The sequence below is a fragment of the Bubalus kerabau genome, chromosome 13 (genome assembly GCF_029407905.1).
Source record: "Bubalus kerabau isolate K-KA32 ecotype Philippines breed swamp buffalo chromosome 13, PCC_UOA_SB_1v2, whole genome shotgun sequence".
NCBI lineage: Eukaryota > Metazoa > Chordata > Mammalia > Artiodactyla > Bovidae > Bubalus > Bubalus kerabau.
Window position 1 is genome coordinate 62,908,023 of NC_073636.1, and position 25,401 is coordinate 62,933,423.

Sequence of the window (25,401 nt, forward strand, 5' to 3'; positions counted from 1 at the left end):
GTCAGTGGGAGCCATGGAGAACTCTGGAGCTGGGGAAGGCCCTGGGCCCTTTGTGCCTATACCCCAGGAGAGCCATGCAGAGGAATGGAGGGGACTTCCCTGTAGTTCTGCCATCACCTCCTATGCACACATGCATGGACACACACAAACACATATGCACACCCCTAATGTCAGGACACAGACCACCAGATCCACCCACACATACATGTTCAACCTCACAGACACACTCAGTATACTAAGTCCACTTAAACATATTGGACACAGAACTCCCCACACCTGCACTCATGTAGGTTCATATAAACAGGCAAGTGACACCACAAACCAAGATGGTAACACCCTCGCTTCATGTGCACACCCACACACAAACACACACTTGCCTCTGACATCAGTAATTATGACCTAGTGCAGTGTGTATGCATGACTACACACATAAACATGCACACATAAGCACACATATACCCCTGAGACACGCACATATAGACAAACCCCTTCAGGAGCACTCAGTTCTTCAGGGCCTGTGCAGCCAAGGTGGAGGCTGTAGTTTGTAATGTGGACACTGCTGACGGGCTCAGTCCTCCATGACTGGGATGCACCTTTGGAGAGAAGCTGAGTGTTAAGTAGCAGGACTGGGTCCTCCACACCCTCTTCTCTGTTGCCCTTTGAGTTTTGGCTCCATGTATGATGAGGGGGAAGTATGTGACCAGGAACGGGGCTCAGCCAATGATGGGGATGGGACTCAGATCGCCTCCTGCTCCTACTAGAAGAGCCGTGTTTCCACGTGGAGGTACAGGCGGGAGGTCAGCCATCCTCCTGACCTATGTCTTTGCTTCTGTTTGTATCTTTTTATTGAAACGTAGTTGGCTTACCATGTCGTGACAATTTCTGCTGTACAGCAAAGTTACTCAGTTATACACATATGTGTGTGCTCCCGAAATATGTGTGTGTGTTAGTTGCTCAATTGTGTCTGACTCTTTGTGAGCCCATGGTCTGTAGACTGCCAGGCTCCTCTGTCCCATGGGATTTCCCAGGCAAGAATACTGAAGTGGGTTTTCATTTCCTCCTCCAGGGGATCGTCTTGACCCAGGGATCAAACCTGGGTCTCCTGCACTGCAGGCAGATTCTTCACTGTCTGAGCCATCAGGAAAGCCTCAATATAAACATATAAACATTCTTTTTTTATTGGAATATAATTGCTTTATGATGTGATGTTAGTTTCCACTGTACAATGAAGTGAATCAGCTATATGTATGCATATATCCCTTCCCTCTTGGACCTGCCTCCCACCCCACCACCTCAGCTCCCCCCCACCCCCATCATCACAGAGCTTTATAGCAGCTTCCCACTCAATCTGTCATACAGAGTGAAGTAAGTTAGAAAAAGAAAAACAAATATCATATATTAACGCATATATGTGGAATCTAGAAAAATGGTACAGATGAATCTGTTTCCAAGGCAGGAATAGAGACACAGATGTAGAGAACGAATGTGTGGACATAACGGGGAGGGGAGAATGGGAGATTGGGACTGACATATTACACGTTCTTTGTAAATATTCTTTCCCATTATGGTTTATCACAGGATGGGGAAGGTGGTTCCCGGTGCTGTACATTAGAACCTTGTTGCTTGTCCATTCTAAATGTACTAGTTTGCATTTACCAACCCCAAACTCCCAGTCCCTCCCTCCCTCCCTACTGCCTTGGCAACCACAAGTCTGTTCCCTCTGTGAATCTGTTTCTGCTTCATAGATAAGTTTATTTATTTTATTTTATTATTTTTTAAAATTTTATTTTATTTTTAGACTTTACAATATTGTATTGGTTTTGCCAAACATCGAAATGAATCCGCCACAGGTATACATGTGTTCCCCATCCTGAACCCTCCTCCCTCCTCCCTCCCCATACCATCCCTCTGGGTCATCCCAGTGCACCAGCCCCAAGCATCCAGTATCGTGCATCGAACCTGGACTGGCGAGTCATTCTATATATGATATTATACGTATTTCAATGCCATTCTCCCAAATCATCCCACCCTCTCCCTCTCCCACAGAGTCCAAAAGACTGTTCTGTACATCAGTGTCTCTTTTGCTGTCTCGTATACAGGGTTATTGTTACCATCTTTCTAAATTCCATATATATGCGTTAGTATACTGTATTGGTGTTTTTCTTTCTGGCTTACTTCACTCTGTATAATAGGCTCCAGTTTCATCCACCTCATTAGAACTGATTCAAATGTATTCTTTTTAATGGCTGAGTAATACTCCATTGTGTATATGTACCACAGCTTTCCATTCATCTGCTGATGGACATCTAGGTTGCTTCCATGTCCTGGCTATTATAAACAGTGCTGCGATGAACATTGGGGTACACGTGTCTCTTTCAATTCTGGTTTCCTCAGTGTGTATGCCCAGCAGTGGGATTGCTGGATTATAAGGCAGTTCTATTTCCAGTTTTTTAAGGAATCTCCACACTGTTCTCCATAGTGGCTGTACTAGTTTGCATTCCCACCAACAGTGTAAGAGGGTTCCCTTTTCTCCACACCCTCTCCAGCATCTATTGCTTATAGACTTTTGGTTCACAGCCATTCTGACTGGCATGAAATGGTACCTCATAGTGGTTTTGATTTGCATTTCTCTGATAATGAGTGATGTTGAGCATCTTTTCATGTGTTTGTTAGCCATCTGTATGTCTTCTTTGGAGAAATGTCTATTTAGTTCTTTGGCCCATTTTTTGACTGGGTCATTTATTTTTCTGGAATTGTGCTGTAGAAGTTGCTTGTTTATTTTTGAGATGAGTTGTTTATCAGTTGCTTCATTTGCTATTATTTTCTCCCATTCTGAAGGTTGTCTTTTCACCTTGCTTATAGTTTCCTTTGTTGTGCAGAAGCTTTTAAGTTTAATTAGGTCCCATTTGTTTATTTTTGCTTTTAACTCTCACTGTTTGCAGATGACATGATCCTCTACATAGAAAACCCTAAAGACTCTACCAGAAAATTACTAGAACTAATCAATGATTATAGTAAAGTTGCAGGATATAAAATCAACACACAGAAATCCCTTGCATTCCTATACACTAATAATGAGAAAACAGAAAGAGAAATTAAGGAAACAATTCCATTCACCATTGCAATGAAAAGAATAAAATACTTAGGAATATATCTACCTAAAGAAACTAAAGACCTATATATAGAAAACTATAAAACACTTGTGAAAGAAATCAAAGAGGACACTAATAGATGGAGAAATATACCATGTTCATGGATTGGAAGAATCAATATAGTGAAAATGAGTATACTACCCAAAGCAATTTATAGATTCAATGCAATCCCTATCAAGCTACCAACAGTATTCTTCACAGAGCTAGAACAAATAATTTCCCAATTTGTATGGAAATACAAAAAACCTCGAATAGCCAAAGCTATCTTGAGAAAGAAGAATGGAACTGGAGGAATCAACCTACCTGACCTCAGGCTCTACTACAAAGCCACAGTCATCAAGACAGTATGGTACTGGCACAAAGACAGAAATATAGATCAATGGAACAAAATAGAAAGCCCAGAGATAAATCCACGCACATATGGACACCTTATCTTTGACAAAGGAGGCAATAATATACAATGGATTAAAGACAATCTCTTTAACAAGTGGTGCTGGGAAAACTGGTCAACCACTTGTAAAAGAATGAAACTAGAGCACTTTCTAACACCATACACAAAAATAAACTCAAAATGGATTAAAGATCTCAACGTAAGACCAGAAACTATAAAACTCCTGGAGGAGAACATAGGCAAAACACTCTCCGACATACATCACAGCAGGATCCTCTATGACCCACTTCCCAGAATATTGGAAATAAAAGTTTATTTATTTTAGGTTCCACCTATAAGTGATTATCTCCTTGATTCTGGGCACCTCCTTCCTCCTGGGCCTGCCTCTTGGGGCAGACATCCTTCTATAAGTCTGCTGGTCTTTGAGGTTCCAAAGCTGCCCAGCCCCAGGGTCTAACAGTGGCTGGCAGCAAGCTTGCTACGTGGCAACCCCCCTGCACACGTAGGGTGAGATACTTTGGCAAAGGTCGTGTTTGCAGGGAAAACACTTGCAACCACAAGCAAACCTGCCCCTCCCTGGGTCCCTCCCTGGTGGACCCTGTGCACCGGGGAGCCTCATAAAGCAGTTTCCACATCTGCTTGGGGCTGCAGAGGGCTTGGCTGGGGCTGAGAGTCTACCTGCCCTGGGAACTGCCTGAGGTAGGAACAGAGATGGGGCTTGTGCTCTTCCAGGGAGGAGCCTCGATTTTTCCATCTGTTCAATGGGGATGCTACTTCCAAAAGCGTTTTGCAGAAGGGTCCATCCCTTATCTTGCTGTGGGACCCTGGACAAGTGCCACCTCATTGGGCCTTAGTTGTCTATCTGAGCAGCAGCCCCCCACCCTGGTCCCGCATGACTCCTCCTCCCTAAGTCCACTGAGCTGGGCTGAGTGGGGAGGGGCTGGGGACCGTGTGAGAGGCCTACACTTAGGACATTTCTTCACCTGGCACAGGATAAGAGGAGGATGGGAAGCATCCTGGATCCTTCCCTGGAGGCTTCAGACACAAGGCCAGGCTGGATCCCTGGCATCAGGCGACACAGCACTGGCCTTGGGGCATTGGGCCTAGGCTCCCTCCTGGGGATGGGACGCTGCCCTCAGTCTCCCCATCTGGGCGTCCCCCCATCCTCCTCTGGCACAACTTGGGTCCTGCACCTGCTCCCAATTTGCTGCGTGGTCCTAGGCAAGGCCATGTCTTTTCTGGGCCTTGGGACCATGTCCAGACCAGATGCCACCACGGTTGCTGAAGAAGCAGGCTGGGATGGGGATTCTTCTCAGAGCAGAGATGCAAAACCTAATGTGCTGGGGTGAGGGGTCACGGGCAGGGCTGGGATTGCTGCTCATGGTTTGCGACCTCCGGGTTGGGATGGGGTTAGCCACCCCGGCTGGGGCCATTCTGGACCAGTTCCCTGATGCTTGTCCCCACTCCAGCCCACAGATCCTGGGGGGAAGGGGCCAGGGCCACCATGCCTGGGGCGTGTGGGCTGGGCCTGCTGCTGGCGCTGATGCTGCTGCCCGTGGTCAGCGCCTCCAGGCCGGGCACCGTGTTCAGACTCAACAAGGAAGTGCTGAGCTATGGTAAGAGGTGTGCTGTCAGGTTGTCGGCCATGTGTGTATGTGAGAGGGTGAGCTTGGGCGTCCATGCCTGTAGGTGGGTGTACAATCCTAAATGTACATGTGTATCTATGAACTCAAACCCCATGGGGACCTGGATTTCTCTTCTGCCATTGTGTCCCTGGGCCCCAGAAAGCGCTGCTCAACAAATGTTTATTCAGTGGCTGCATGAGCGGAGGTACAGGCCATGCCCATGTGCACGTGGCTGCCATGCCCAAGCGATGTGAGGATGGGTCAGTTTGAGTGGCTCCTTTTGCTTATATGTGTCTGGTATGAGTTTGAAAATCCATGGAGATATGATGTGCCCACCTGCGTACTTGAGGGTCGGGAGGGTGCCTAACCACTGGCACGTGTGCAAGGCCACGGCGCACGCCTCAGGGTGTGTAACTCTGTGGGTCTGCATCCTGGGATGTGTGTGGGGGGCTGTGTGCACACGTGTGCTGGGGAGACGCACACCTAGCACTGCACTCGGGAACGTCCAGGAGCTGAGCCCTCCCTGCTGGGCTCCCAGGGAGAAGCAGCAGCCCCTCTCTGGGCCCTTCTTGGCAAGGCGTCTACCCCGTGTCTCTGTTCCCTCCTTCCAAGTCCCGTGTGATCCCGGAGAGGGGGCCAAAATGAGGACATCCAGGCCAGGGTGAGACAAAAACTGCCCTGCAACTGCCCCTGGGGAGGCTTTTGGGATCCCACCAAGGTTGGTGAGAGGTCAGAGGTGAGAGATCAGAAGCTCTTTACCCCAGGGCCAGACCACACTCAGATAACATGAGGAACTCAGGTCAGACAGTGGAGGGGACTTTCAAGGGTTCTGGAACACAAATGGTTGTGGATGCAGGTGGCTCAGGGAAGCAGCAGGGTCCCCCCTGGGGCGCACGAAGCTTTCCGGAACATTGTATCCGGACAGATGGGCAGACAGTGAAAGCGGTCAGTGATCCGTGTCAGAGTGGCATGAGGATGACCGCAGGCCCGCTCCCCTCCCCGTGCTGTGCGAGCCTCCTTTGTCCCCAGACAGCCCTCCCAGCTGAAGCTGCCTGTTTGTTCTCGGTGGAAACAAACTGCCAAGAACACACTGCTATACACCTCCTCCATGGCAAGGCTAGAGGCTTTTTCATAATACTGCAATATCCTCCCCATCCCCTCCTGCAAGCCCCAGTGTTCAAGCCCATGTCAGGGCAGCACTGTGGACGGAGTCCAGAAGCCCGGGTGTGAGTCCAGTTCAGCCACAGTCAGGCCAGAGAGGGCCTCGGGAACACCTTTATGCTCCAGGGTCTGTGGAAACTGAGGCCTCAAGGGACACAGGGACTCCCCAGGTCCTCTGCCAATTCAGAGGGAAGTTCAGACTGGGCTCCTCCTCTGATGCATCCTTCCTGCACCCCAACCTCTCCTTTTAATTCTACTCAGGTTTGATTGTTGAATTAACACCTCTGTCAGCCCAGCCCCCCAGGTGTGGGAGAAAGTCCAGGGCCTTGAGGGCTGGGTATCTTGGCCCAGATCCAGCTTCTTCTTGCCTGGGTCCTCAACCTCTTGGTAAACTGGGTATAATATTGCACCGACATCATAGAATTTTGAGGAAAGCTAAGGCACTCAGAACAATGCCTGGGACAAAGGGAGCATGATAGGAGTGCTAGCCATTATAATTACAAATAGCCACGTGAGCTAATATTTATTGTGAACTGAGTGGGTCTTTCCAAGGACCCCATGTGACAGGCACTGTTTTTTTTTTGAGTGCGTGATTTGAACAAGGAAAGTTTAATCTATATTGAGAGAGAACTGGAGTAACAGGGAGTTGGCTAGTAAGAGTTAAGAAGAATTTAAAGAACACAAGCTGTTGTTGTTCAGTTGCTCAGTCGTGTCAGACTCTTGGCGACTCCATGGACTGCAGCATGTCAGACTTCCCTGTCCTTCACCATCTCCCAGAGCTTGCTCAAACTCATGTCCCTTGAGTCAGTGAACAAAGAACACAAGAGTAATAGATATAAGGGAATACCAGTACCCCTAAGGCTGAGATGAAGGTCCAAGAAGAACCATCCCATCATGAGGGCAGAGATCCAGAGATCTTAATGGAGATGGCAGAGGATTGGCTCCCTGTTGTTGCAAGGGTCACAGGGATGTTTCACTGGGGATGCACTCTCTAGAAAAGACCCTGATGCTGGGAAAGATTGAAGGCAAAAAGAGAAGGCGGCAGCAAAAGATGAAATGGTTGGATGGCCTCACCAACTCAATGGACATGAATCTGAGCAAGCTCCGGGAGATAGTGAAGGACGGGGTAGGCTGGCGTGCTGCGGTCCATGGGGTCGCAAAGAGTTGGACACGACTGAGCGATTGAACCACAACAACAATCCTTCAGGGACTTGGAAGTAGCAATTCACAGTGCGATGTCAAACCCTGGAACTTGCTCGGTGCCAAGGAAAACTGCTGGCTGCCAATGGAGTTAAGAAACTGTTCTCTGCAGGAGTCTAGTGCACTTTTGTGTGTGTCTTGGGCCAATATAGCTCTCGACTGGTGCCTGAGATAAAAGCTGAGCAGCCGGCTCCCAGTAGGTACCTGGTGGGCCTAAAGAAAGGATATGGGGAGCGGCGACCTAGGCTGGCAACAGGTCCATGATGTCTCCAGCATACATCACAGTTGCCCAAGTCAAGCTCTGGAGAAAGTGCAGGGGGTGGGGAGGTGCCAGATCCTGAGAAAGCTGACAGCTATCGTTCTAAGCATCATAGATTGATTTGCAGGGAAACTGAGGCACGGGGAAGCCGCACAGGTAGTGAGTAGCAGAGGTGGATTTGCACCTAGATTTTGAGGGGCTCCTGAGCCCTCAGCCTGCAGGAGAGACTGCTTCCATCCTCTCCCCACAGGGCTGGGAACTGCTCCTTCTGCTTGGGGCCTTGTAGAAGCTCCCAAGGAGGTGGAAACTGATCAAGGCCTTGCAAAAGGGCAAAGGGTGTTACTGTTTTTGAGGAGAGAGTAGATACATGGGATTTGGAAGGGCAAAGAGGAAAGACATGTCTGGTAGGGCCTGGTGGGTTTGTGCCCCCCAGGTGGCCCCCTGTGCGCCTGTGGACAAGCCCGCCCCTTCCAATCTCTGAGTTCTCCTCGCCCAAGGTGTGAGGCAGATGGTGGGCGGTGCGGTCTCTCTTGGCGGCTCCTGAGGACGGCCTGACCTCACCCTGCTCTGGCCCCTCAGCGGCTGAAGCCGGGAAAGCCCCGCTCCAGAGGGCCCTGCAGGTCACAGTGCCGCTTTTCCTGGACCGGAGTGGAGGGGTCTTCCAGCCCACCAGGTGAGTGCTTCCCCCCCACCAGCTAGATGAGTGTTTCCCTCACCAGATTAGATACTCCCACCTGCCAGGTGAGTGGGCACAAGAGGCTGCAGGAGCTGGGACCAGCCAAGGGGGTCTGATGCCTCTTAATTAGTAGATTTCTATGTACAGAGCCTAAGACTCTGGCTCCTAGGTCCCCAGGGCTGACAGGACCTTGGCTACTTCTTCCAAAAGCCTAACACTGAATCTAGACACAAATGTGAGTCTAATATACCCCTCTCCATAAAACAGAGACTCAAAGGCAGAGGCAGGTGGGAACACCTCAGACTCACACTTTTAGGAACTGGGCTAATTGTCCCCACCCAGTGGGAAACAGACTCACTATAGCCAAGACTCTGAATTTCCAAGAAAGTCCACATGTATATGCATGCATATATACTATACACGTATAGGAACTCATATATGTATGTATATACGTACATTCTTACAAAAAGCCATGTACATTTTTTGACTGTTGCTAGCAGCAGTTTTATTTCTTCATCACCGTCATCATCGTCATCAACAACAAACAGGTACTTTCTTCCTTCTGTGTACGTTGCATTGTAAAAATGGGTGCTACACTCTCTGTCTGTGGTACAAAGTGTATAAATGTGGTATGCTGATACAAAGTTGAAGCCATTAAAAAGAGCTTAATAACAACTTCTTGGAGATAATTAAACCTGATCTGGGGTGTTGAGAGAATTGATGAAGAGATTTATTTATGTAGTTTTGCTTTTTTTCTTCTGATTTTATTTTTACATTTGTTATTATTTTTAATTAATTTTTAAAAATTGGAGTATAGTGGCATCACAGTGTTGTGTCGGTTTCTGCTGAACAACAAAGTGGATCAGCTATATGTATACATATATCCCCTCCCCCTTGAACCTCCCTCTCGAACCTCCCTCTCCACCCCCCATCCTCCCCAATGAAGAGATTTAGAAACAACACACAAACTCAAATATTTAGTAAAGGATTTACTTGGGAAGGAGTGAACGCTAAACGTCCCATGCCATGGGCTGCTGAAGGATTCTCTCAGTTGCTTCCGGTGGACTTTCCTTCTGCTCCGATCTTTAAATAGTGCTAAGCGTGGCAGGCTCCACCGCTCTGTGCATTGTCACAGGAGAGCCCAGAACCATACCTGTGTATATAAAAATCGACCAAATTTTGAATGACGGCAACTCTTTTTAAAAACGTTTAAAACTTGCAACCACTGGGTGGGTGAAAATGCAGCTGGTGTGGAAGCCCCCAGTTTGAGACCCTGGGGTAGGGCTGGGCTGATGATGTCGGGCCCACGAGCATCAGTGTCCCGAGGTCGAGGATCCCTAAATAATTTGCAGTCTGGCCACAAAGAAGCTCAATCACGCGATTGTTGGAAAACAGCGCCAGGAGTCCTTGTTTGTAGATGTGGGAACACATCCAGAATGGTTGTCAAGTGAAAAGAAGCAGGCTCTAGGTCAGCTTGTTCCCAAGGAGAGTCATGGAAAGATGTCACCCAAGTGCTAACAGAGAGTGCTTTGATGTGACTTTTAACATTTGCCTGGAGAATTCCACGGACAGAGGAGCCTGGTGGGCTACAGTCCATGGGTCGCAAAGAGTCGGACACAACCCAGTGACTAACCCGTTCACTTTAACATTTATACCACTTTGTAGCGCCCCATCTCCCACAACTAGCTACTGTGCCGGAGAGAGAGAAAAAAAGAAGACTTTTATTCAGGAAAAAAGAAATCTTAGGTTAGCTGGACAGTGCTGAGCAATCGGAACAAGCAGCTTTGAAAGGAGTTGAGTTTTCTATTGCTAAAGTGCTATGAGCCAAAGCTGCTGACTAGAGGGGGATTTCTGCCTTCTGTGGATCCCATAGTTTTTTCTTTCCCTACCTTCCCAGTTTTCCAGATCTCCATCAGAAACTAAAATCCCTCCAAGACCTGAGTAATCATCATCTCACTTAATTCATGCCTAATGCTGGGATGCCCTTTGCATCTTTTCCCTACTGGCAGGTTGGTTAACCTTGCTTGCATGCCCCCTATGATGGTGAACTCACTACCTCTTCCTCATCCCATAGTTTTAGTTGTCAGAGGTCCTTTATAAATACCAACAGTGTGGATAGGCTCCGAGCACACCCCAGAGCTGATGCCATGGTCTAATGGGGACTGCCCTGTCACTTTGACTCCTACCCTGCAGGATTCAGATTCTGAACGTCGACGTGTCCCACCTACAGCTGACATTTGTTGCCAATTTCGGAATACGCTTGTTGGCAGCCACCAATTTTACTTTCAAGATCTTCCGGTGAGTCAGTCTCCTTGTTGAGAGTGGAAGGATTTTCAAGGACTCTCTGAAGGTAAAACGGAGGAAAGGGATTTAGCAAATTCCAAGATCCCAACGCAGACCTTCTAACTCTGTTCAGCATGCTCTCTCTCCAATGCCTTCTCTCCCATCCTCCATGGGGGGCGGGGAGTGAGACAGTGAGAGAATTTCTGAGAATCCAGACCCTGCTCAACAGTTATGCAAATGGAGAGAGTCATTTCACTTCTCTGACCCTGTTTCGTCCTTTGTAAAAAACCAAAGCAAAAGAAAACAAGCATGTCTACAGAGGTTGGAGGGCTTCCCAGGTGGCACTAGTGGTAAAGAACCTGCCTGCCAGTGCAGGAGATACAAGAGACACAGGTTCGATCCCTGGGTTGGGAAGATCCCCTGGAGAAGGAAATGGCAACCCACTCCAGTATCCCTGCCTGGAGAATCTCATGGACAGAGGAGCCTGGTGGGTTACAGTCCATAGGGTCGCAAAGAGTCAGACACGACAGAAGTGACTTAGCAAGCAATGGAGGTTTGAATGGATGGATTCACTGCTATGATTAAAATTATATTACCCCTTTCGCGTGCCAGGCACCTGGTGCTCAATAAAATACTAGACTTGTTTCTGTGCATCAGTCACTATATATGCATTTAATTTTCAAACTGGGGGCTGTGTTCTTATTTTAACTCCTCTGTCCTGATACTACTGTTTTATGAGTGCTAGTGGGCCAGCCTTCAAGTAGGATGTTTTCACATGATTGTTTTCTAGAAAATTCAGCATAGCCACCTTGTGAGATAGGAACCACCAATCTGATGTCCATTTTTACAGACGAAGAATCTAAGGCTTGGTATGGGGAATGACTGGCCCAGGGTCTCACATAAGAGGGTACAGGGAGCCAGAGCTCACGGCCATCTGATGCAATGTCTGTGACCCTGAGTGGAGTTTGGCGGTGTGCCCAGCCTGCCCCGGGGGGGACCATCTCATGCTGAGTAGGGTCCCCGCCTGTGTTAAGGGGTCAGCATCATACCTATTTTATGGCTGAAGGCACTGAAGTTCAGAGAAGGGAAAGGACACGCCCAAGGTCACATAGCGAGTGTGTGGCCAGAGCCCATGGCTCCACCACTGCTCCACACCATGTGACAAGGCACACTGGCCATTAACGTCCTATTTGGAGAGGGACTCTGGGCTGGCAGGTGCAGACCGCTGAATGGGGGAGGGGGTCTTGCATCTGTCACTGTGGGCTTGCTAGGCAGTGCCGCTTGGACTCAGGACTGGTGTCCCCACAGTGACCCGGAGCCCCTGCACCTGCTGCTCCCCATAGCGCTGCTGGCTGACACCTCTGTGGAACAGGGCTCCATCGGGACCCCCGTGGTCAGCATCTCCAGCTGCTTTTCCATCTTCGACAAAGCCATCGTGTTTGATGGCCGCAACAGGTGGGTACTGGAGGCTGGGCTGCTGGAACCCAGACACGGAGGCTGTGGTGCTGTTTCTTGAACTTCCTACTTCATCCAATCCCGATGATGGATCCGAGGGCCGGCCCTGCCCCTGCTCTGCCCCGTTGCCACCAGCATCATACCTATTTAATGGCTGAAGACACTTAAGTTCAGATAAGGGAAGGGACATGCCCAAGGTCACACAGCGAGTGTGTGGCCAGAGCCCGTGGCTCCACCTCTGCTCCGCACCATGTGACTACGCACACTGGCCATTAACGTCCTATTTGGAGAGGGACTCTGGGCTGGCAGCCGCAGTCCGGACCCTCAGAGGGCTGCCCCGCCCTGCGGAGATGAGGAGGCTGAGGCCCAGGGAGGGGCTGGGACCCGCCAAGCTCTCCCCGTGAGTCAGGTGGCTGCTCCTGTTTTGGCATCTAAGGCTGACAGCCACTCCACCTCCCGAGCACCAGTGTGTGCTGGACACATTCTGGGCCCTTTCTGTGAGTCATCTCACAGTCCTACCAGGTCGGTGGAGGCATTTCCCTCATTTTGCAAGAGAGCAAGTGGAGGCACAGAGTGGTTAAGTGACTTGCCTGAGGGCACACAGCTAGCACACAGGTTCAAACTCGGCAGCCTGATCGACCCCACTGCTACGAGTTCCTGTGCCATGGGGGCTCACTTCAAGGTGGTTGAATATTTTAGCATCTTAAAAGGGAGCAACATTTACCCAAAGACTGGACATTTTCCTCAGACAAGGCTTGGGTATAAATCTATTCCCACTTGGGCCCCCTGCTTAGCCTGTGTAACTCATGATCCCCCACAGTCCCTCACAGTCCTTGTGGGCAGGGGCTACTCATGGTTTATTGATGGGAAAACAGAAGCCCAGAGTTTGATGCCACTGAGAACATTGGTGCCTTCCTCCTGCCTCCCCAAGAGGCCATTCAGCAAGGCTGGGCCATGCCTCATGTCAGCGTGTTAGGGAACCAAGGAACCGTGACTTCTCATGGATCCCCATTCTGAAACACTGACTCAGCCCCCCGGCTCAGTGAGGAAGGGATTGTAGTAAACTTGCCACAGAGAAATGGGGCCCATGCAGGGAGCAGACCTGGGCCCCGCCAGCCACAGCCCCGCCTCACTGGGCCCAGTGGCCCTGAAGCCAGTTGTGAAGCCAGCCTTCACAACAGCCTCCGTGTCCCCACTCCACTTGGCCTCATTCTTGGCCACTTCCAAATCTTGGGACCAATGGCCCCTTCTTGGTGGCTCGGTGTCTTCCACTGTGGGGTCAGTCATGCTGGTTCCATGCCTGGCACGTGGCAGGGTGTGGCGTGGGCACAGACTTTTCTCTGGCACCCCTGGCTTTGGGGAGAGACAGGCCCCTATGGTGCTGACCTGGGCTCAGGGGCCCTTTCTTGTCTCCTCCTCAGCACAGCTCCCGCGATGCTGGCCCCGCTGCAGAGTCACATCACAGCTGTGCTGAAGAGCAAGGTAAAGGACCTGCCAGAGCCTGCAGGATGGAGGGCGGCAGCGAGTGAACAGGGGGGTCGCAGGCAGGGGTTGTTAGTGCTCCTCCTGTGGCTCCTCCACTTTCCCCAGAAGGGCGGGGAGGAGGCGGGGCTGACGGTCTAGTGCAGTGACCTGGCGGTTGTGGGGCTGCAGGGGAGGGAGGCTCCTCCACTCAGACCACCCCAGTGCCATGTGGAGTGGAGTGCTTTCAGGGCCACGTATCTTCTGAAAAGGGAACACAATGGGAGTGGATGAGGGCCTGGGCACCAGGGGTGGATGTGATCCTGGTCCCCTCCTTCCCAGCTGGGACCCTGGACAAGTCACCTGGCCCCCCTCTGCCCCTCCTTCCACATCTGTAAGGACAGAGAACCACTGTCCTTACCCAGCCCCTGGTGGGCAGGCTGTGGGGCTGAGTGCATTACCACCTGTGCAGTTTACAGCAGTTTGGGGAGAGTGGGCGTTGCTGTGAAGGCCGCTATGTTAGCTCCTGTCATTGTCTGCGGGTGGCTGACTTGGTGAGCAACGGTGTCCCAGGGGCCAGGGACCTACTCTTCCTCCCTGCCCCTTCCCACCCACCCTACCTCCAGTAGTGGCAGTAATGGAGACCAAGTCAACCCACTGTGTGCCATTTCACACCCTCAAGAGGCAGGCCTCAGGACCCCCACGCTACAGATGAGAACACTGAGGCCGGAAGGCAGAAGCCAGTATATTCCTCTCCTCTGCTCCAGTAGTCAAGCGTGGATGTGAGGGCTGGGCCGTATAAAAGGCTGAGCACTGAAAAATTGATGCTTTTCAACTGTGGTGTTGGAGAAGACTCTTGAGAGTCCCTTTGACTACAAGGAGATCAAACCAGTCAATCCTGAAGGAAATCTGTCCTGAATATTCTTTGGAAGGACTGATGCTGAAACTGAAGCTTCAATACTTTGGTCACCTGGTACAAAGAACTGACTCATTGGAAAAGACCCTGATGCTGGGAGAGATTGAAAGCAGGAGGAGAAGGGGATGACAGAGGATGAGATGGTTGGATGGCATCACTGACTTGATGGACATGAGTTTGAGCAAGCTCCAGGAGTTGGTGATGGACAGGGAAGCCTGGCGTGTTGCAGTCCGTAGGGTTGCAAAGAGTCGGACACAACTGAGCGACTGAACTGAACTGAACTGCCTCTTGGCCTCACCTCACCAAGTCCTCCCTGGATCAGCTATGACCACCCCCGGCCTTGCAGTCTCTTCTCTGCCTCACCTTCTGTCACACTGGCCCCAGCTTAATCCACTTTTGGTGGCACACTGGGTTGGGAGGACTCCAGTCTCCCTGGCCCGGCTTGCTGACTGCAGCCTGCATCCCCTGCAGGGAGCATCATCCTATCAGCTGGGCCTCTGGGCTGGTATGCAGCAGGCTGCCTGCCTCCGTTTCCTGGGCCTGGCTGTGGTCACTCCCGCTGGGCCCCACCGCCCTGCTCTTTTCTCAGTGCTCACAGGCCCCAGTGTCTCCTCTGAGTCCTCAGGGCCCAGAGGAGGTGCTGGAAGAGGCCCACTGGCTGGTGGTGGAAGGAAGGGCTCCCAGGCCTTGGTGTCCAAGTTGGGAGAGTCTTCCAGCCAGGGCCTCTAGACCCTCCCAGCCTCACCCCCTCCAGCCTTGAGAGCCGCCTCTGTCTTTCTGCAGCTGTGCCTGAGAATCTCCAACCTGGTGCAAGGCCTCAATGTCCACCTGGGCACTTTAATTGGTAAGACCTGGGAGCCTGCGGAGGGGGCTGGGGCCTCTGAAATCCTCTGGGATCCCCATGACCCTTCAAAGACCCCTTCTTTGCATCAGAGTTGACCTCTGGGAGATCAGTCATAGGATGTCTGGACAATTATTGGTGAAATTTGGAACTCTCCAAATTGTAGAACCAAGTCTTTGAATATTGTGTGTGTGTGTGTGTGTGTGTGTGTGTGTGTGTGTGTGTGCACGCACGCATGCGCACATGGCCTAAGTCACTTCCGTGGTGTCCGACTCTTTACAACCCATGGACTGTAGCCCACCAGGCTCCTCTGTCCATGGAATTTTCCAGGCAAGAATACTGGTGTGAGCTGCCATTTCATTCTCCAGAAAAAAGCCCCTGACAGGTCTTCAATTTACAATATGTAACTAAAAGCGACAAAAGTAGGTCAGCTTCATCTTTTTAGTGGTATTTATCAGTATTGAAGAACCATTGGTAATTACTCACCCATTCCCAGACTGATCATAGAATGCACCCTCTCGGTGACTCGGGAGGAAATCTGTGCTCAGTGAGCCCCGAGTAAATCCAGGGCATCCTCTCTTTTTTCACAAACCCGTTTTTAAAGCTGCTTCTGTTTGAAGTGCACCTTCTTGTACCTGAGGACTTTCTTTGCCTGGGACTCTGGAGTTTCTCCTGTGTTGCCATCACTGACTTTGCGAAATCCAGAGCTGTCTGTCAGTGGCAGCTGCCCTAGGCCATTAGTTGGTTTTGCCTTTGAGTTGGGGGTTGTATCTAACTCCTTACAGAGCCTGGGACAAGTGTGCAGGGTGACGTACTGGCGTTAAGCCAGGAAGGATGTTGGGCAGGGTCCACGTTTATCTGTAGTGACTTCTTCAGTGAATGTTTTTATACCAGGGTAGCTCTTTGGCTTTCTTGGGCAAATTTTACCAATCTTACGAGGCTGCGTCGTTATCCCCAGTTTGTAGATGGAAAATCAGAAGCTCTGAGTTTAAAGTCTCAGCATGGTACCAGCACCCTGTGTGAATCAGCTCACCTGGAGTTTCTCCTCCTCACACGTCCACCTATCATCCTGTCCACACTTCACAGCACAGCAAGAAGTCTGGGGAACATTTCTTGAACTCCCCCACTCTCCTCACGACCCCAACCCCAATACTACCTTAACAGGTGGTACTGAGAGGCCAAGGAAAATGGACTTGGAATCAAAGGATATGAGTATGAATTCTGGCTCATTTGCTGTGTGACCTTAGGGCAGTCACTCCATCTCTCTGGGCTTAATCATTCCATCCAAAAATAAGAATCAAAATTTCTACTTTTCCAATGTGTTGCTATAATACAAGATAGCACGGGTTAGGTGTCTGGTATGAAATAAACTCAATAAGCCTTAGTCTCTCCCCTCTCCCTTCAGAGGGATTGTCTTTATCAAGATGCCTTGGACCCGGGTTCATACCAAAGATCAACTCTTGCCCTTGTCTTTACTTCCATCTTGCCTTGGTCAGGGGATGTTTGTGCCTGGAATGACCCTTCTCCTTTCTGATTTAGGGTCTTTAGTCTTCTGCCGATTGGGAAAGTAGAAACCCAAACTATTAGAATGGTGTCTTAGAATCAGCAGGTTGTGAGCAGCTGACTCTTGGGTGTGCATTTTGCAACTTAAATTTGCTTACTCATAGGGCCTTATTGCTCCTCTTTTCTTGGTATGGGTCTGGCTAAATGAGGTGTGTGGGCATGTGTGTGCTCAGTCACTTCAGTCATGTCTGACTCTGCGTGACCCCATGGACCATAGCCTGCCAGGTTCCTCTGTCCATGGGATTCTTCAGGCGAGAATATTGGAGAGCTCCTCTCTCCATTCATCTCACCCTCTCCCTCTTCTCCCCCACCTTGTCCATAAGTCTGTTCTCTATGTCTGTGTCTCCATTGCTGCTCTGCAAACAGGTTCATCAGTAACATCCTTCTAGATCCCACACACATGTGTTAATATACGATATTTACTTTTCTTTCTGACTTACTTTACTCTGTATAATAAGCTCTAGGTTCATCCACCTCATTAGAACTGACTCAAATGCGTTCCTTTTTATGGCTGAGTAGTATTCCATTCGGAGAAGGCAATGGCATCCCACTCCAGTACTCTTGCCTGGAGAATCCCATGGACGGGGGAGCCTGGTGGGCTGCCGTCTATGGGGTTGCACAGAGTCGGACACGGCTAAGTGACTTCACTTTCACTTTTCACTTTCATGCATTGAAGAGGGAAATGGCAACCCACTTCAATGTTCTTGTCTGGAGAATCCCAGGGACGGGGGAGCCTGGTGGGCTGCAGTCTATGGGGTTGCACAGAGTCGGACACAACTGACGTGACTTAGCAGCAGCAGCAGCAGCAGCATCAGTATTCCCCTGTATATATGCACCACAACTTCTTAATCTATTCATCTGTTGATGGATATACACTAACATATGTAAACAGATAGCCAATGAGAATTTGCTGTATGACTCAGGGAACCCAAACTGGGGCTGTAACCTAGAGGAGTGGGAATGGGTGGGACTTGGGAGGGAGATTCAAGAGGAAGGGAGCATATGTATACCTATGGTTAATTCATGTTGATGTATGATAGCAATCAAACCAATATTGTAAAGCAATCATCATTCAATTAAAAATAAATAAATATTAAAAAAGAGAATACTAAAGTGGGTAGCCATTCCCTTCTCCAGGGCATCTTCCCAATCCAGGGATCAAACCTATATCTCTTACGTCTCCTGCGTTTGCAGGTGGGTTCTTTACCAATAGTGCCACCTGGGAAGCCTGGCTAAATGAGGCATTGGTGGATAATGCTGAGTATGCCATCTTTTGCTCTGCACCCTGGTTTCCTTCAGGCCTCAGCCCTGTGGGTCCAGAGTCCCAGGTCCGCTACTCCATGATTGACACTCCTACCATCACCAACGACTACATTTCCTTGGATATCAACGTAAGTGCCTCCTGCTCCACTCAGAGCTGGGGCCTTGTTACCTCTGGAGTCCTTGGTGTTCTACACGATTCCTAAAGCATCAGGAGAGTTGAGGGGATAGGAGCTGGGATGGCATTCCAGGAGGGAGCGTGGCACGTAGGCAAAGGGTGAGGCTGATAGCATGCGTGGCATCTCGGGGGTGGGTGGCACCTCACAGCCCAGGATCTGCCATGGAGCCGCCTGCCTATTGAGGCCCTGCTTCTATTCTGCTCCTCCTCACCCCCAACTCGACAGGCTGTTCTCTTCCTGCTGGGCAGACCCATCGTCCTGCCTGTGGATATTACGCCCTTCGTGCTGCCACAGCACATGGGCACCAAGGGTGCCATGGCAACTGTGGGCCTCTCCCAGGACCTGTTTGACTCTGTCATCATGCTGCTGCAGAAGGCTGGTGCGCTCAACCTGGACGTCACAGCGCAGCTGGTGAGAGCTGGTCCTGCCGCCCTGGGCACGTGGGGCAGGAGTGCCCTGTCGCCCAGCTTGGGGAGACCCTGCTGAGGTCAAATCCTGAGTCGGTGGGGCAGTTGAAGCTTTGAGGCCACAGGGTGGCTATTGGAAGGGTTAGACAGAGGGGTAGGATGGGGATTAGACAGAGGAGTTGGGGTGGGGAGACAAGAGGTGGTCTGGCTTGGGGAGTGACTGTTCTAAAACCTGTCGTGTGTTGGGAGTTGATTTCAGAATTCGAGTAACAACCCGCTGAACACCTCTGTGCTGGGCCAGTTCATTCCTGAGGTGGGTGATGTTTCTGGTCATTCCAGGGGCTGAGACCTGGGATCGCGGTGAGAGGCTCTCTGGGCTCTGGGGTCTCTGCTGGCTCATATCTGCTCCTAGTGGGGCTCAGCATCTGCCCTTCCATCTGCACATCCTCTGTCTTGGGGTGGCCCCTCCTTCAGCCCAGGCATCACACCATTTCCTCCTCTCCGTGCAGCAGGCAAGAAGTGCCTACACTGTCTCCTCTGCTTCCTTCCCCCGATCCATCCAAGTCCAAGCTCGGGGCTACCTCCCACGGGAGGACTAGACCCCTTGTCTGGTCCGGGAGCCTCCTTGTGCTCCCACGTCCCTGAGCTACCCTCCCTCCTGGCACAGATCACAGGCTGTGACTGTCTTCATGTGGCCACCCATCAACTGGGTGTCCCCGAGGGTGGGAGTCAGGGGTGGACCCACCTCTGTGGTCTGGGCACTTATAGCACAGCGCTAGCTTGATCAGCATCTCAGGAATGATGAGCGAAGAGCCCACCCAGTCTTCGCCCCCATGTGCCTTCCTCCCTCTCGCCCCTCTGCTCCCCAGGTGGCCCGTCAATTCCCCGAGCCCATGCCCCTGGTGCTCAAGGTGAGGCTGGGTGCCACGCCCACAGTCACGTTCCACACCGACAACGCCACCCTGCGGCTGCAGCCCTTGGTGGAAGTCCTGGTCCCGGCCTCCAACTCGGCTTTCCAGTACCTCTTCTCCCTCAATGTGGTGAGTGAGGTGGGCTGGATGGTGCTGGCCAGGAGGTGGGCGACTCTCAAGGAGGCCTCACTTCCTCCCACACGCTTCTCTTTTTATCCACACTGGTCTCCTTGTGCTTCCATCAATGTGCCAAGACTTTCCTGCCTCGGGACCTTTGCACATGCTGTACCCTGTGCCTAGGACACACTTCCCCTTACTCTTGACAAGTCTAGCTTCTCCTCATCATTCAGATCTCAGCTTAAATGCTGCAGTCTTCCTCCAGGCAGGCTTCTAGAGTTCCCATCCCTCCACATACCACTCTTCCTTTGTGACACCCAGCACTCTCTGAAAGAATCTTGTCTGATTTCTTTGGTTGTTGTTCACCTCCCCAGTGGCCTGTGTTCCACAAACACCTGAATGGATGGGGTGTGGGTGGGAGACTGGGATATCTGGTGGCCAGCTGAGAGCTCCCACATGGTTCTGTGCCCTTTGACCCTGCTCTCCCCATGTGCCCAGGCAGTGAACCTGAGCCTCCAGCTTTCTGTGTCCAAGGTGAGGCTTCGGGGGACCACATCTGTGCTGGGGTAAGTGAGGCCTCTTGGACCCAGCAGCCTCAGTATGCTCCTCTGTGCAATGGGGCTGCAATGGCCTGTCACAGTGTCAGTCAGAGGAGCTTGGGATGCAGCTGGTGTGTTAAACAGGTGAGAGGCCCCATTCCCACCCCTCCCCTCTGGCTTCCCTTTCAGGGATGTCCAGCTCACCGTGGCCTCCTCCAATCTGGGCTTCATTGATGTGAGTATGGGGCTGGGGTCTCCAGAGACCCCCTCGCTGGGTGGCGCAGGCCCTGAGCCCGGGGAAGGGGAGTGTGTGCCCATGTCTCTCAGGCCAGCAGTTCCTGGGGGCCTGATGCTGACACAACCCTGGGAGCAGCTGGGCTCTGCTTAAAGCCCGGACTAGGGTGACTTGCCCTCATCCCTCCTGCTAAACCTCTGCCGGTTGATCTGTCTCTGTGTTCATGTGTCTCTCCTGGCCCCTTGCCGGGACGGGCCCGTGGTCCCCATCTCCCTGGCTCCATGGCTGCAGACCAACCATGTCCAGACACTCATGGGCGAAGTGTTTGAGAAGCCCTTGCTGGACCACCTCAATGGTGAGCTCTGCCCTCTGCCCCGTGTGGCCCCTCTGGCCGCTTCCACCCGCATGCTGCTCCAGGCTCTATCTTGGCCCCTTCCTACATCCCAGGCTCAGAGGCTAAGAGGGTGGCTTTGAGAGTCCTGCTGCCTGTGTGTACATCTTAGCTTGGCTGTTTAGCAGCTGTGTGATCTTAGCTAAGTTCTGTTTCCTCCCCTAACCTCAGTTTTCCCTTCTATAAAGTGGGTATAGTAATAGCAGTTCCCACCTCCTGAGTATCTGTGGACCTCGGTGTCATGATGCATGTGAAGACCTCAGCGCAGGGCTGTCTTCAGGTGGCACTTCGTTACCGGCTGACCTTGATTTCTCTTTTCTGTCCTGCAGCTCTCTTGGGCATGGGGATTGCCCTCCCCCATGTGGTCAATCTCCAGTACGTCAACCCTGAGATTTTTATCCAGGAGGTGAGAGACTTTCAGTGTGACCAGAGGGGCCTCCTTCATCTTTGGAGGGAGGCTGGGCTTGGGGAGGTTGGGGGTCACTCCTCTCCCTCTCTTCCTACTAGAGCACACAGTGGGGTCCAGGGTCAGCCAGGCCTAGGAATGCCCCCCTGCCCAGACCATGCCATGAATCAGCTGCAATTAGATGGAAAATTCTAAATGTACGGAGACATTGGAGCAAAGGTTTCACTCATCCTCATCAAATGTCACACCAGGTCACACTCAGTGGATTCAGACCAACTGTGCCGTGACTCTGTGCCCTTGGATAGGCACAACCCCTCTGGAGTCTGGGGGAGGATGAGAGAGGGAGTCTTTCCAGGGTTTGTCACAAACTTCCACAGGCCAGATGGTACGAGAGGATCCTGACCCTTCTAAAATGATGCAATGTCGGGATCAGACATTGTGGGCCCAGGGTGACATCCTACCATTTCTTTCTGCTTCACCTGAGCTACAAAAGGACAACGTTCTTCCTAATTAATTAAATAAGACGTGCATGGGACAGAAAATGTAACCAAGGTCCTTCAAGCCCAACATCTGTGTCATTCACACTCCCTAAGAGGGACTGGCTAAGGGCTTTCAGGGAGGATGGCCTCCTTGCTTGAGAACTATGGTCCCAAGGCAATTGGCAGGTAATAACTTGCTCCCCAAGAAATAACCATCAGCACACGGGGGAGCAGGGCTTTTAGTGGGAATTTCCCCAAGACTTCCTTTATCGGGCAAGGTCAGTGGCTGACTCACCTTGGCATTCCCAAATCCAGCCACTTGGGACTGAAGTCAAAGGTCCCTAGACCAGCACTGCCCAATAGAACTTCCTGCAAGGACAGAGGTCTGCACCGTCTGAGGCAGTGGCCACTGTCAGCCACTGGGCGCAGGTGACTTTTGGGCCCTCAACATATGACCAGTGTAACTGAGAAGGTGAATTCTAAATCTTACTTAATTTTGCTTAATGTAAATGTACAGTAGTCTCACCTATCTAGGGGGAGACACATTCCGAGATGCCCAGTGGATGCCTGAAACTGCGGATAGATAGTACTAATGGGTAGGAATCACATACAGCGTAGATCCACTGGGCAAAGGAATGACTCACATCCAGGACGGGATGAGTAGGATGGCATGGGATTTCATTATGTGACTCAGAACCGCATGGAATTTAAAGCCTATGAATTATTTATTTCTAGAATTTTCCATTTGATATTTTTGGACCATAGTTATACTTGGGTAAATAAAACCGTGGATAAGAGAGGGTAACTGTAATTAGCCAGGTGTTAATGGCTACCCTATTGGACCATGTACAAGTTACGCAAAGACAAGGACTGGTTCTGGTTATTTTTCTGCTGGGTTCCCAACACCTGGCACAAGGCTTGGGTCGTAGTAGAGGCTCAATGAAGATTGAAGAAAGAAAGAGAAAGAGGAAGAGGAAGGAAGAAAAAAGAAGGGAGGGAGGGAGGAAGGAAGGAAGGAAAGGTCAGCAGGCCCCCAGGAAGTTTCTGCAGTGCAGTGTAGACAGTAGGGGACATTTGGGGGGGATATGCCTGATTTTGCTAGAGAGGCTTGGACTTGGAGAAGAGTGGTCTGAACTCCAGGTCATAAAGCAGAGGCAGTCCTGACCACGTATGAAGACCGAATCAAGCTCAGCTCCACACTGACTGCTCTGCCTGTGTGATCTGGCTGCATCCAGCTATCAGTAGCAGCCTTGCAAAGTGGATGCTTTACCGTCCACGAGAGTCAGCAGGAAACCGAGGCTGGAGAGACAGTAGCTGCGCTCGGGACACGCAGCAAGAGCGGCAGAGCCTGAGCTAGAGCCAGGCTGCTGGGCAACTGGGGCCCTACCGCCCCTGCGCAGCTTCTCACCTGGCCCATGGCTGTCTCTGTCTTTCAGGGCTATGTCGTGGTGTCCAGTGGACTGTTGTACCAGCGCTGATGTGGGACCACTGGGAGAGCTGCTCCGGGGACCCTTTGGCCTCAAGCCACTCGAGAAACTGAGTCAAAGCCACACTTTCATCACCACACTTAGTCATCACCAGCAAGTTGGTTGGCCCAGCCAGGCTGCTTCATCCCATGCTGACCCTTCCCTCCAAACCCCCTTCCTTCCTTCATCCCGTCCTTGTGGGGAGCAGATAGCTCCTCCAGGCTGTATAGATCTTGCATTAAACACCTTCTCTTGAGCTGCAACTTCCAGCCAGGCTCGGCAAACTCTTTGCATACTGGAGGCCAGTTCCCTACATGCAGGGCCTGGTCCTGTCTGCCCCTGGAGCCCCCAAAGCTGGCCTGGGAAAGAGAGAGGATGTGGCCATGTCCCTGCTGACCATATCTGTTGACAGCATCACCTCCTAGCCCAGGGGAGCAACGTGGACGAGCTGAAGTTGCGAATGCCACAATGGTGCTTCAGGCGTGTGCCCTCACCTGGTGCATTTCTCCTCTCAGAGTCACATCCCATCCTTCTCCTAGAACCTCATGAGCCCTGAGAGTTCTGTGGACAGAGCATGCAGTCCCATCTCACAGAGGCAGAGATTAGGCCCAGCAAGGATGGGAGTGTGCCCAGAGTCTCCGAGCTGGGGGATGGCAGATTCCCAGGACTGCCACCTTCCTAAGATTCAGACCTAGGATGCCCAGTCCTCTCTTCCATCACCAGCATTCCCACTTGGGGTTGGACCTTAGGTCATGAGCCTCAGGTGACAGACACTCACTGTCTTCTCCAGCAGCTTCTCCATCTTGGTTTATGCAGCTCACAGGCGAGTTTTTGTTCAACGGAGGCAGGATCTGCTTCCTGGGCCTGTGTCAGACACTGACCATGTCTTATTCCTTTTCCCTGTGAAACCTCTTCAAACCCAGTAGGTCACAGGTGACAAGATGACCTAGGGGAGGCTGAGGGGTGCAAACGCTGGCAGGATGAAGCCATGTGATTTTTCTCTTTCTGATAAGCTAATCTTTTAGCCAGAGATCATATTCCTTCCTTCCCAGATACACTGGATTCAGGTTATGTTTATGTTTCTCTGGGGAGTAAAGGTGTCCAGATTTCCAGCATCAGTAAGCAAAGCCCTTGGGACAGCGGTACACTAACCTTCCCCCTGTAATGGTTATAAGTTCAACTCTAAAGGCCCTGAGTGACAGGCCGAGGGGCCTGGAACAAGCCCGGAGTGTTAGTGGGAGGAGGTGGGGGTGGTCCTGAAAGCTGGAAAGGGCCAAGCTATAAAATTCCACCTCATGATTTCGCCCAGGACAGCATGGCTTTTATTTAATCTGGTTGTCTGGTGAATTAATTCATGAATCCTACTTTAGCAGGTCTTTACACAGGCTCAGCCCAAGGCTAGGTGGTATGGAATATGGGAGAGACAAAAATTTTGAGACACAGACTCAGCCCATAAATTTAATACCTAGAAAAAGATCAATATGTGAGATCTATTCATTAAGCCATCAGTCCAGTGGTCCAGCTATTATTCCTTTCTTCCTCCTGTTCTTTCTTCCTTCCACCCACCCATCTGTCCATCCATCCATCCATCCATCCTGTCATCCACACATCTACCCATTTATCCAGTGATGTGGTTTAGATCTTATTTGTACCCATGATGCTCCTGGTTCAATAATATACATTCTTTTAAGACGAGGGGGATGAAACAGCTGAGTCAAGCTCTCTGCCCAAAAGGAAGCCGTGGTCTGTCTGAAGAGAACCAGCCTAGTCCCTGAGGGACCCCATTCAGCCTTTCAGTAAGGAGCCTGCTGGGCCCTGGCTACTGGGGGACACAGATGAGCACGGCAACCTGGGTCCAATCAGAAGGTAGAAACCGCATAATATCTAAAACAGGGGACTCTCACTCTGAAGGGCTATTAACTATGGTAAAAGAGTAACTGCAAGCTGAAGGAAACTATGCAGTTCACTAGGGCTGAGGGAGAGTGCCCGGAAGGAAAGACTTGGAAGGGCTCAGACCTCGATGGGGAG

The 25,401-nt window shown here is 51.1% G+C and overlaps 1 protein-coding gene across 1 annotated transcript; it reads left to right on the plus strand.

Moving 5' to 3' along the window:
* The first annotated feature begins 5,047 nt into the window (after positions 1-5,047).
* On the plus strand, positions 5,048-23,385 carry BPIFB2 (BPI fold containing family B member 2). The gene is made up of 15 exons (XM_055543215.1): positions 5,048-5,159; positions 8,368-8,461; positions 10,658-10,762; positions 12,056-12,202; positions 13,624-13,684; positions 15,363-15,423; positions 18,283-18,374; positions 18,648-18,833; positions 19,089-19,142; positions 19,699-19,873; positions 20,360-20,423; positions 20,586-20,631; positions 20,923-20,986; positions 21,352-21,428; positions 23,344-23,385. The coding sequence occupies exons 1-15, from the start codon at positions 5,048-5,050 to the stop codon at positions 23,383-23,385; spliced, it is 1,380 nt and encodes a 459-aa protein (XP_055399190.1).
* Positions 23,386-25,401: the final 2,016 nt, after the last annotated feature.

What these genes read in the sequence shown, in the direction of transcription:
- BPIFB2 (XM_055543215.1), top strand. Translation starts at nt 5,048, where the DNA reads ATGCCTGGGGCGTGTGGGCTGGGCCTGCTGCTGGCGCTGATGCTGCTG. An exon ending in CAGCTGTGCTGAAGAGCAAG is followed by an intron (nt 13,685 to 15,362) that starts GTAAAGGACCTG and finishes GTCTTTCTGCAG; the next exon opens with CTGTGCCTGAGAATCTCCAA. An exon ending in TGGGCCAGTTCATTCCTGAG is followed by an intron (nt 19,143 to 19,698) that starts GTGGGTGATGTT and finishes TCTGCTCCCCAG; the next exon opens with GTGGCCCGTCAATTCCCCGA.